Genomic DNA, 13,652 nt, shown 5'->3' with positions numbered 1-13,652 from the left:
GTTATTGACTTTAAAATAATTACTTTTAACATTCTTGTTATGAAAACTAAATAATCATTAAATATTAGATTATTAAATGAACTAAGTAATAACTCTTACACTAAACAGTCTTGTATATCAAACAGTAAATGTATTCGTATAAGGGGATTTGCACTGCTTCACCAATAAAGGGGGTGTGCAACAATAAGTGTATCCGTATTTAGGGAAGTACAATTCTTCACTCATAAAGGGGGTGTGCAACAATAAGTGTATCCGTATTTAGTGAAGTACAATTCTTCACTCATAAAGGGGGTGTGCAACAATAAATGTATCCGTATTTAGGGAAGTACAATTCTTCACCCATAAAGGGGATGCGCAACAATAAGTGTATCCGTATTTAGGGAAGTACAATTCTTCACTCATAAAGGGGGTGTGCAACAATAAGTGTATCCGTATTTAGGGAAGTACAATTATTCACTCATAAAGGGGATGCGCAACAATAAGTGTATCCGTATTTAGAGAAGTACAATTCTTCACTCATAAAGGGGATGTGCAACAATAAGTGTATCCGTATTTAGTGAAGTACAATTCTTCACTCATAAAGAGGGTGTGCAACAATAAGAAGAAGTAAAACAGTAAGTGTATCCGTATTTGGGGAGGTATACTACTGCTTAACCCATAAAGGGCCCAGTAGCGTTAAAGAATTGGATTGGTGTTGTTATCAATATAATAAAATCTCAATCTAGCAAACTTAAATATGAAATATTTGAGAACAACATAAAAATGTGTAGATTTGGATGAATACAAGGAACGTAGACACGGTTTCACATATTGGAAAAAAAAGAAGGATCGCAGGTTTCAACAGGAAATATCATTTGAAGTAGATGAAATCTGGTATTGTACTATTTTACAAGAGCAGAAAGCATGGCACAAAGGATTACAGAGGATTATTTTACAAAGCATGACACAAAGGATTCATGATTTAACAGTTGGCATTAATCATCTAAACCAATCGTCTATTCAGAAACATCCATTAAGTATCAGCAGTTATGTCCTGTTTTATCACAAGCATTACAGTATTCTGCTAGGGATCAATCATGGTATGTGGCATCAAAGGTCTACTCCATATAAACCTTGTATTATACAAGATTATTTGGTCACCTAATATTTGACTGGCTTTTTTTTTCAGAATATTTTAATAATACATGTTACTATATTTTCTCAAATGTTTACCTAAATTTCTTATGGATCAGTTAATGGTCTTCCTGACACCAATCTTTTGCACTTGGCAAATCAAAAAGTCTTACTGCGTCGTCAGATTAAATACTATCACTGATATGCTTTATAAATATCAGAAATGTGATGAGAAAAATAATGACTTAACACAAAAAATTTACTCTTAGTTTGTGGTATTTTAGTTCTAAGTAAAAGGAAAAATAATGACTTAACACACAAGATTTTACACTTAGTTTGTGGTATTTTAGTTCTAAGTAAATAGAAAAAATAATGACTTAACACACAAGATTTTACTCTTAGTTTGTGGTATTTTAGTTCTAAGTAAATAGAAAAAATAATGACTTAACACAAGATTTTACTCTTAGTTTGTGGAATTTTAGTTCTAAGTAAATAGAAAAAATAATGACTTTACACAAAAGATTTTACTCTTAGTTTGTGGTATTTTAGTTCTAAGTAAATAGAAAAAAATAATGACTTAACATAAAAGACTTTACTCTTAGTTTGTGGTATTTTAGTTCTAAGTAAAAGAAAAATAATGACTTAACACACAAAGATTTTACTCTTAGTTTGTGGAATTTTAGTTCTAAGTAAAAGAAAAATAATGACTTAACACACAAGATTTTACTCTTAGTTGGTGGAATTTTAGTTCTAAGTAAAAGGAAAAATAATGACTTAACACACAATATTTTACTCTTAGTTGGTGGAATTTTAGTTCTAAGTAAAAGGAAAAATAATGACTTAACACACAATATTTTACTCTTAGTTTGTGGAATTTTAGTTCTAAGTAGAAGTAATTCTGTCTTCCTGAAACCCAAAAATTTATGCTTTAAAATAATGATTCAGCGTTTCCGAATTATTTTTACTGTAATGTACTAAACATTATGGTATTATACAAAATTCCCCTTATTCAGTGGAACATATTAAGGGTTCATAAAATTATTCTTATAGCTGTGACTTCAAGTATTTCCAAACCACTGCTACTTTTGAGAGGGAAATATCGACGGCTAAGTCTCACAAGGATATTTAGTAAACTTGACCATCACTTCATACACACTAAGCCTATCATCTTAATCCTACAGGTGTCGATGGGTTAATTGGTCTCACTGGCTTTTTAAATACCCGGTTTATAGTATTGTAAGTCCGCAGGCATACCGTAGTGCCACTAGGAGGCCACTTTTTGTATAAAATCGTGTGTGTGTGTGACTTTTATATATTACGAACTCTGTAACCAACAAAGTCACGATTCCACCAGCAAATTAGTGTTTAAATAGTTTAGAAAAAATGTTTCGATACCCGCGGTGGGCAGAGCACAGATAGCCCATTGTGTAGCTTTGTGCTTAAACTACAAAAATGAACGCCCCCCCAGTAGCACAGCGGTATGTCTGCGGACTAACAACGCTAGAATCCGGGTTTCGATACGCAAGGTAGGCAGAGCACAGATAGCCCATTTGTAGCTTTGTGCTTAAACTACAAAAATAAACGCCCCCCAGTAGCACAGCGGTATGTCTGCGGACTAACAACGCTAGAATCCGGGTTTCGATATGCGTGGTGGGCAGAGCACAGATAGCCCATTGTGTAGCTTTGTGCTTAACTTAAATTGAACAAAAATAGCACTATTATTACAATTAACCGCATCGTTCGCAGCTAGGGTCCTTTTATGCATCTTACGTAAGTGATGTCAGTTCTCTACACTGAGTACTTTAACAAACAAAACATATACAATTTAGTCAGTACGATACGATATGTAAACCTCAACAGCAGCGAACGGTATAAAAACATATTGGTAAACTGATTATTATTTTTTTTACCACATCTTATAAAATACATGCTAGGAAATATTAAAGGAATATATTGTGAAACTTGATGGTGTTCAATGAAGATAAATTAAAAATGTAACATATTTAATTAACATACGTCGAGGTAACAAGAATAGCACATTCGCGTAAAGAACAAGTTATTACGCTATATTTACAACCACACAATACGATTCTTCCCAGCAAAATTACTTTTTAATTACTACTTTAATACAATTATTCTGTGATTTTTAACGCTAAGTTTGAGCCTCGAAATTAGTACCAGCTTATTTACATAGCAATATGGAAATACAACAGAAAGTTGAAAGGTGTAATTAGACAACAAGCACTGTTTCCCACAACATATAAACTTTCAAATCCGCAAACGAAGTGAAATCAAGATCTTATATCCTAAATATTTCCTCCAGCTTGTCAAAACTCATAGCAAGTTAGTAAAGACGTGGAGTCATGGGATGTACTTGGTGTGGATTTAGACAACATCGTCCTTTATTTCACAGTAAACGAGCTTACATCCCATTGCGCAGATGGCTTAATCCTCTAGGCCGAGATGATGGTGGAGAAAAGCAGTCAGGGGCAGATCTGTCAGGCGCCAGCCTCGTCGTTATGCCCTCAACGGTAAACACGGATAGCAAACGTGAGACAGGCACAAAATCTCTCTTAGTCTCAAATGATGGCGCCACCAACGGCTCGCTTGGCGTCATTTCAGAATGGTTTTGAAAAACGGCAGATATGAGATTTCGATAAGGATATACGACTGACAAATGTAATAGAGTCAGTTATTTAGATTGAATCGCATATCATGGAAGATATATATATACATATATCTTTAGCGACAGAATAAAATTAAAACTTAATGAATAGCCCAATAACTAAACCACGATATTTTAATTTGAAGCCTGCATACTACGTTATTTTTTATCCAAACGTTTGCGATTCAGTAGCACTAGTCAGTTCGTATCGATTTACCACCAATAGTTCTACATGAAAATATTTGTAATTGCTGAACTTTACATCTTTTCAACGAGAATAAAAATTACAAAGATTATTGCACATTGACTCACACTACCTTATATATACAAGTTTGAAAGTAATTTCTCTCAAATCCTTACTCTTTCTCGCGGATCAATACGTTATTACAAATCATAGCTACACAAAGAACGAAAAGCAGTCAGTGTTATGACCTAAAATACTTTCAATTTAGAGTGTACTGTGGTATTTGGATAACGTTTTCTCAAGAGAGGTGAAAAATATGTTGTTCTGTCCAAAACAATTTTCTGAGATCTATATGAATAATATATACTCGAAACTCGTATTATTAGTTTCAGCAAATATGGTAAAAATGTTGAACATTTAATAAGAACAAAAGATATGACTAAAAAAAAGGTTATTCTAGACAATAAACTAGTTGTTCCCCCCCCCCCCATTAATGTTAGAGGCCGAATTTCGTTTATACAACAGGAAATTAGTTTAAAATTGGATAAGTAAAACAATTTAAAACAAAAACTATACCAATTTGTCCATATGTCTGTCTCTCTGCTATCGACTACCTTTAATATTATAGTTAAGAAATGTTGAGTTATCTAGCAAATATTAGAACGTGAGATTCAAGCATTTAGAATAAGCCTCTTCTTTGGTGATAAAAGGAGTTAATTATGCCTTTCTGTTTCAGTAGTATGTTCACTAGTATATTACAGAATTTGCATGCTAACTCGCACACGTTTTCGCATACTTTACTGTATTTACTGCTCGTGTTTGCCCGTAAAACCAAGTATAAAGAGCATTAAAACATACAAGCATTTAGGTGCTAATAATGTACACACACATATATATATATGTGCACACGCAGATTGTATATTCATGTAGATAAATGAATATTTATTTAGAGACGTGTGCATGACAGCATATGTTGCCCACCTAATGACTTTACGCGATGATGAAAAGACGTACTTGGCACATTCATTGTGGACTGCAACATGCCATTCTTGTCCAGTCCCAGGCACCAACGGCGGAAGCTGGTAGTGCCTGCTATGGGAGGAGAAGAAGAGAGGGGGGGGGGGAGGAAGATACCTCTTGCTGCTGTGCAGTAGCCATGCCACGTCTGTTTAACGGAGCGGATGAATTCTCCAGTGGAACTTACGGATCACTTACTACCCGCAAAGCCACATCGTACAGCTGATTCATTGACGGAAGTTTTTACAGCAGTACTTTTGTGTCCATGCTGGGAAATACATCCAGCGTTGCCCTTGATCCACAGAACCGAATGCTTGCTGAACGAGAAAGCTCTCAATACGAACGTCACCATAAACTGTTCTGTTTGATGATGGTCATTACCTTTTCTTTGGTAGCGTATGAACTGTGGTGAAAACGAAGTGACTCAACTGACGTGCCCAAACTTTCCAATGACTTATTACACTCCAAAAGACTTAACTATCCAGAACAGCAAACTTGTTAACTGTGATTTAGTTGTGTAGGATGATATTAATGATTTCTAATTAATACCTCTTCTGGCCAAGATCCAAACTAGCTTCTTTACCTATTTAAAATTACACTGTGTTTAAACTTTATAGATCCATTTCATCAGACACATTACTCATAAATCAATCTATACTTGAGTGGTACGAATTGTACTTCAAGTACTTTAACACGTTTACGCATGACTAAAGGAAAGAGTTTTTTAGCGTAGCGTATTAACTGATGATTACTGACAGCATGATGAAAGCTAAAACAAATTCCAACAAGCATAGATCTGGAATTTGGATACTTGAAAGAGCACTTATTTTTTTTCTGGCCGAACACTATTACAACTGTTAGTTGACGCTAATAAAAGGAAGAAGGGGCGTCAATAGTGCATTAAAGTTGATAAAGTGCCTTTCTTAATTTTGCTTATCACATATATTGACTTATAATCCATTCTTATTTTAAACTAATCTAAGTTCGGTGAAATGTGGTGCACTTTTCTAAAAAAAAAAAATCTATTTAATAATAAATTATAAATATTAGTGAAAAACGAATTTATCGCTTTGGATAGACCTGTAAGTGTAAGTAAATAAGAATAAACATTCTACAACACAAAACTTTCATTTTACACAAGAATCATGTTGCACATTCTCAAGACTTAGTTTCGTCTCAGTTTTAACATACGAGGTACAGACCACTTTCATTATAGCCTGGATTGGCCGCTTCACCGACAGATTCCCTTATCTGCGTGTGTGTACATGTATGACTCTTCTTGAAACGGTTCTGAGGGTTACAACACCAACAAAAGCGACACAAACTTGAATGCTGTGATTTCCAGCTCAGCTTGGATAATTTAAAACAGTATTGGTAAAGATCTTCTGAAAGCTAAGATTTCTAATGACTTAAACACGTATATATATATATATATAATTAAAGAGCATTTCTGAAGTCATGTGACGTTAAAAGGGCAACCAATCACTTGTCGCCAGTAAATAACAGAACAAAACATCGTCCATGTACAAAATAGTTAAGATTATATACGAAGAAACTAAGAATGCAAGTAGCAACTGTGCTTAAACGACGTCGTTAATATTATATGGGAAGAAACTAAGAGTTCAAATAGTAACTGTGCTTAAAAGTCATTGTTAAGCCTATATGGGAGAAAACTAAGTGTGCAAGTAGGAACTGTGGTTAAACGTCATTGTTAAGTGTGCTAAGTTCATTAAGCAGCTGTCAGACACTGCGGATATTGTCGACACTTTCCGTCATTGTGCTCCACTTACACAAAACTCAATAATTTCCATCATTCTTACCTGACTGATAGCTATATCCTATTTCATATATTCTTGAACCATGAAAGTTCTGTGCATCACCCACAGTGTTAAAACGATATGTGCAGTTTCATGACATTTAAAACAATCAAATATGATGATATCATGAACAAAAGAGGCTATATATATTTTTGTTGATATATGTAACAGTATATGTTTCATACTATCAAAAATAACGGTCCCAAGCTAAAAGTAATAGCAGTAACAGTCATATCCTAAATCAAAATAATGAAATAATTATTGCATTTGCGGTAAACCTATTAATGAGTAAAAACAGAATAACACACGATAATATCAAGATACCCTTCAAGTAGCAAGATACGTTTAACCCATTTAAATTTAATCTTATTTACATGATATTTGTTGAAATAATGACACAAAGCCTTGTATTACTCTCGCAGAATCAAACAAATGTCCAATTACATAACTGAAACTTACATAAAAGACTCACCTTTATTGTCCACAGAAGAGGAAGCACTTCCTTTTTCTCCTCTTTCTACAGGTTCTGGAAAGATGACTACCGTATCACTTCTTTTCATATACTCTTGAATTTTTTCCTCTTCAGACCTTAGCTCTTCTCCCTCAGACTTTTCTATCTTTCTGTCACCATCTTTGGATATTTCTTCACCCTTTTCTTTCCATCCCTCTGGGTCTTGACAAGTGTGACCATTCATTAAGACAGGAGGGTTATCTTCTGGAGCCATTCGGTTCTCCTCTTCACTTTGGCACACAGCAGAAGTCATAATGGGGCCATATGGTAACCGTTTTTTCTCACTGTTTTCTCCTCTTCTGGTTCGCTGAACAAAGTGTTAGTTTCGCACGATATTTCTGTCTCTGTCCCCTCTCTATTCTTTTCCACAGATTTCTCTTCTTCTTCCACAAGTTTTAACGAAGGCTTTGGAGTTGGAGACCGCGAAGTTTTTGGAGTTACAGCTTCTGAAGGCCCCAGGTGATCAAGCCCGGCACCGTCTGGCATATTTTCAAGTTCCACTTTAAAAAGAAAAATTTCGTGATATAGTAAATTGTCCCAAAAACAACATAGCAACGTGTTATAAGAAATTATAAATACATTAATAAAATAAGTTAAATCAAATTGGAAAGGATTAACTATTTTTATCCTCCTGCAACGAAGGAAGAGTTTACTGTTTACAGAACAAAGCTAGTATGAAAATATACGGTAACTGAATAATATATTACGACAGAATATGATTAACCTGCACTTTGTCTTTTATTCAAATAAGGTGCAATATGTTTCACTTAATATAAAGCTAAGAATGTGCTTAATATAAATATTACGGATGAAATAAACACAAATGGATGCTAAATCATAAAGTAATAAGTTCAATTTAAGCTACTAAATGAGTAGATAAAGACTTCATGAACATTTATAACTATAACTTAACGACATTACTCGTAAAATGTTTGTTTATTTGTTTGTTTGAAGTTAAACACAAAGCTACACAATGGGCTATATGTGCTCTGCTCACCATGGGTATCGAAACCCGGATTATAGCGTTGCAAGTCCGCAGATATACCGCTGTGCCACTGGGGGGGGGGGGGCTACTTGTAAAATACACTACGTCAACGTTTAACTAATAAATACAAGGTAACATTGAAAGTCTTAGTTAAGGACATTTAAAAGCAGACGTATTGGAAATAAGAAGGTTGAACACAATGAGAATTGATTTCTATGTTAGTTAAATTGAGATTCATAGGAAATGCATACCTTCGGCTCATTCCTAAGCGCCTAAAAAGGATTATATATTTCGGTTAACTTTAATTGAATAGCAAGAAAAACGGTTCTTATATTTAATTACATTCCTTCTTTTGGGATCCCACAAATAATATATTATGTATAGTTTCGCACAGACGATATTATTCCGATTATAATACCAGTGACTTTTTTTCATTGCCTCTCTTTGGGATCTATATTTCTTGTTTCTCCCCCCCCCCCTCTCACCCCCGCCAAAAGCCAGAAGCGATGTACACGGATGACTGCATCCAATACCAAGGTATATTTGTGTAACAAGAAACATAAAAGAAGCTTTCTAAACTACAAGCTGAATAAGAAAGATCCTTAATCTGCAATCGATACCAGTTTCCTCGCCGCCTTGGACAATTCACCTCAGAAGAAACAGGTATACCTCGGCAGCTGAACGCGACACGTTGTAAACCATAGGCTCTGCTACCACTAACCAAGAAACCAATGCACCGTGCCACCAAGGAAATGATGCTGAAAGCAGACACGGGAGAAAACAATATTGAGGAGAAATTTCCAAACCAAATCTTGCTCCGGCTGCTTTATTGTGGCTATTGGAGGAAAGCGAAATGTAAAAGAAAACAATTACGAATTTAACGGTTGAAAGAATTCATTCCCTTCCTGTACCCCTCCTCCACTTTCACAGGCTTGGAAAACTCTCCGATAAGCTGTCAGGCTATTGACTACCTAATATTAATTTACTATGTTTCACAGTATCCTGCATTATTATTATTACACTGAATACAAACCTTTTTGGAAATCATAGATTGAAATAAACACCTAGATTTATTTAATAGATTTATAAACCACATATCGTGGGCTTTTATTGTGCAATATATTTTTTGGGGCTAAGCTTGCTCTTTCGAATTGTTCAATTTAATTAAATAATACTATTTATATCATTTTAGTTATAAAGTTTTTATGTTATTATGGTATTCGGGTTTTGGAACCCCCCCCCCCCCCCGCTTAGAGAATGTGAAACTGGTAAACTTAAGTGCTGTGGACTGGAGTAGTATCTGTCACGTGAGTCTGTCGTTCTATGCGTGCTCTGTCCGCTACCATATTACCAATTTTGAATGAACAATAAAAAAAAACACGAGTAAGTTTGTTTTTTTTTAATTTCGTGCAAAGCTACACGAGGGCTATCTGCGCTAGCCGTCCCTAATTTAGCAGTGTAAGACTAGAGGGAATGCAGCTAGTCATCACCACCCACCGCCAACTCTTGGGCTACTCTTTTACCAACGAATAGTGGGATTGACCGTCACATTATAACGCCCCCACGGCTGAAGGGTGAGCAAGTTTGGTGAGACAGGGATTCGAACCTGCGACCCTCAGATTGCGAGTCGAGTGCCCTAACCACCTGGTCATGCTGGGCCATAGAATTTAGAAAGAAAACGTTGTTTTGATATACATGTTTTCAACTTTGTTTAAGTAAGCTCATTCTAACCTGTCATTTCAGTTTGATTTGAAACACTTGACGTCAGTTCTAAAATCCTTAATTAAGATAAAAGAAAAACACATACACGAATGTGTTAACGAATATGTAATATTAAACATTTAATTTTTCTTGTTATTTGGTACCATGCTACGCATGTATTTAATAAAAAAGAATTATATATATATATACATATTTATATTCTGTCTACCGATGGCTTGGCAATAAGCTTGAGGTTTTATAGCACAAAGATTCAGGATTCGATCCCTGCGAGGGCATAGCGCAGGCAGTCCATTGTTTAAGCTGAAACAAAACAAGAAACAAACTTTCTGTACTACGTATACTATATACGTACTGTATGTGTGCGTGTATGTAATCTACTTAAAGTAATATCTGCGTGTAAGTGAAATTTTTAACGTTTGAAAGTTAACGCTTTACCATCATACACGTGACATAAACTTGCCAGAATGTCCGACTGTTCGTTAAATGTAAATTTTGAGATATATATATATATATCAAATTAATTTATTATCTAATTACATTGTAAGATTTGAATGCATCGATTACGTTGCATTTCAATGTTTTTAGTTTGTCAATAGCAACTTATTTCTAAACTATTTGTACTTATGCGAGATTTCTAAGGTTTTGTTAATAATAACTTATCTGTTTTAGTAACTAATACACGATTTAAAATATCCTATTTTTGAATTTCATCATTGAAGAGTAGCCACTACGAAACCGGAAAGAAAAAATGTTGGGCAAAAAAGAAGGATGTACATACATATATATAAATATAGAAACACACACACTCATATATATATATATATATACATATATACACGTGTTTATATGTGTGACATGTGAGAATGTTATCGGTCCCTTCTGAGAAAATGTTTGCACAAGCGAGTCCCATTTTAAAATCTATACGCGTTCATTTAGTTAACAGAGGACTCAAACATAACTCTTGTTTTTAATCTCCGTTAGGAACATCGAGAACACGCAAAGCGACCCGTACGATAGCGCTTTTAAAGCGCGTTACTTCTATAAGTTAACTACGTTACTAAAACAGCACTCTGATCCATCATCTAGACGACACCATTGGATCTTCTCGCTCCTTCTCCATGTTGCGGGAGGAGGGGGAAGTGACAGAGCAGGAAAGTTTTGAGAAACGAGAAAGATTGGGCACTTCGTGTTTCTTCTTTTTAATCTAGTTACACGGACACAACAGGAAAGTGGATACCATGCCCTTTAAACAACAGAATACTGATGTCTGTGGGGCGCCATAGGCTGGATGAAGTTGTGATGCAACGAGCTCCTTCCAACTACTGCGCCAGAGAGAAAAGCTAACGGCCATAATTAATACTTAGCGTATGACCAGTAGGAGAAGCGGTTGCTGTTGAATAGAGCATCGCTGCAATCAAATTACAAAAAATTAATTGGACACAGACAGGAAAGCACATTTAGGGTGAAAGGCTTTTTATTAGATTAAGGTTTGGCCACGGCGTGGGAACCGCTCGCTAGAACGTGAAACTTTCGCAAGAGCCAGCAGGTAGTCTCCCAAAGCGGCCGCCACCATAGATCATCCCATCCTTAGCTGAACGAACCTCTGTCACACGCATCGCTCTTCTGTAATGAATTCTCCTAGCGGGAGGCCTTTGTTTTCGAGTCAGTTAGGAGATTGTAACGCTTAGTGTTCGTGATTGTAGGAAGACGGCTCTGTCGTGCTATAGAAAGTCCTGACAACGTGCTGTAATACTTCTATAGCCAAGAAGCTAAGATAGGTGCAAACTGTACTTTGTTTATCATTGAAAAGGAAGGCCGACTTTCACAACATTACTTCAAGTTTAACAAATCAAGTTAAGTTTTGACTTAGTAGGCTCAAAAGCAGATACATAAACCAATGTTAAGTTAGTAATACATACATATATACAAATATATTAACTTTTAAAAACTAAATTATGTTACTAAGCCACTACATCATTGATTAGTGTTTAACATAGGAAATAAAGCATAACATTAATATTATCTTTATGCGTATAAGAGAAAATAACTTAATCGAGCGTAACTGGAAAGGTATTTGGTATTTTCAACATAAGAGACATGCGAATTATGAGATAAGTCCCATGGTTCAGGCATAGCTGACCTTAATGCAGGATAACTGACTAGAGGGTTGACAATCAGTCAGCAATACCTGATACCTACGCAGTTACTTTTAACTGAATAGCGGAACTGATTGTTACTTTTATAGCGCGCTCACAGCTGAAAGTGCAAATCATGTTTGGCGATATGTCACAGGCTCAAACCTTGGACTTTCTGATCCACAGTTCAGCAAGCCAGTCATTTGGCTACTTTCGCCACAGTCCACTGTTAATTGTACAATAACATTAATCATGTACAACATTTGTGTTGGTATCTACATATATATATATATATACGTATGCATGTGTATTCCAGCATACACATACAAATATGTATATACGTCTGCATGTGTTTGTATATGTATATATATATATATATATATGTTTTGTGCACCATCATTTGTGACTATATTTAACACATATACATAAATACGCTCGGTGTTTAAGTATGTAAAATTTCATTATTATAATTTATGGAGTTAATTTTTTTTTAAATTGCGTTTCAACTTATGTTTACATTCATAAGAGGCCCTTGTAATTACGTAAGACACGAAAACAGATTACCAGACTTAATATATTACATTTAGTATTAACATTTTCTTCGACAGGAAGCCATGTGTGTAGAATAAACAAATTTCAAAAAAGGATGAGCTGGAAAGCTTAAGCTATTCGAATCTGACGGATTCATTTAACTCCAAAAACAAACAAACAACAACAACAAAAAACACACTTGATTTTTCAAATGTGGATCCGTAATTAGACAAACAACAAAGGAATATCTCTGCTTACCTTAAACACCTATAGACGGTGAATTGTTTAGAGCTGGACATCTCACTTCAGGAATGAACACATGCTTTTTAGAGCACGTGAAAGAAAAACAACAACATCCAGGCAATATTACATTAACATAGGTGTCTTGCAAACAAGAATAACGATCTTTCTCTGAATATTCAATAAAATATTAAAAAAAACTGGTATAGTTAATTAGAAACATAACAGCAGAAGAAATAAGATGAACAACCATGTACATTTTAAACATTATATTCATTACGTCTTTTTAGTGATTCTGATCAAGAACATATAGTTAAACGGTCTGGAATTATTTTCGATTTTATAAGAATTAATTTAAGATTTGCAATCGCGTATAGCAACTGATCTGCTAATTACAAAACTTACGTTTTAAGCCTAACTTGTGCATATTAGTCTCTTAACTGGACTTAATTGTAAAGTGGCATCTTATTTCTTGTTATATTTTTATACACATTGATGAGCCAACAGTTCATAGGCTAACTGCATGTGATGTTTCGAAAATGTAACACATTAATTTAAAGACAGTTAGAAAATGTGTTGTTGTTGATGTACTAAAAACACACAACAATAAACAAAAAACAAAAAAAAGACATACAATATCTCACAGCTCGAACTAGAATCCAATACGACAGTTAACTTGAAACAAATAATAAACGAGACATTTTGAAATTATGTATACTTTTCAAGTACGTG

At 34.9% G+C, this 13,652-nt stretch overlaps 1 protein-coding gene across 2 annotated transcripts in view; it reads right to left on the bottom strand.

Annotated features, from left to right (window-relative positions):
- The window catches only part of LOC106460149 (zinc finger protein 1-like), a 118,384-nt gene that overhangs the window by 82,422 nt on the left and 22,310 nt on the right, over positions 1-13,652 (bottom strand). For both annotated transcript variants that reach the window (XM_022386795.1, XM_013919835.2), the window contains exon 2: positions 7,269-7,807. In XM_022386795.1, coding sequence (XP_022242503.1) covers positions 7,269-7,560 — 292 coding nt within the window. In that variant the 5' untranslated portion in view covers positions 7,561-7,807. The remainder of the gene's footprint in view (positions 1-7,268; positions 7,808-13,652) is intronic.

Source organism: Limulus polyphemus, unplaced genomic scaffold (genome assembly GCF_000517525.1).
Source record: "Limulus polyphemus unplaced genomic scaffold, Limulus_polyphemus-2.1.2 Scaffold718, whole genome shotgun sequence".
In the NCBI taxonomy this organism is placed as follows: Eukaryota; Metazoa; Arthropoda; class Merostomata; order Xiphosura; family Limulidae; genus Limulus; species Limulus polyphemus.
This window is presented reverse-complemented; position numbering and strand designations above follow the sequence as displayed.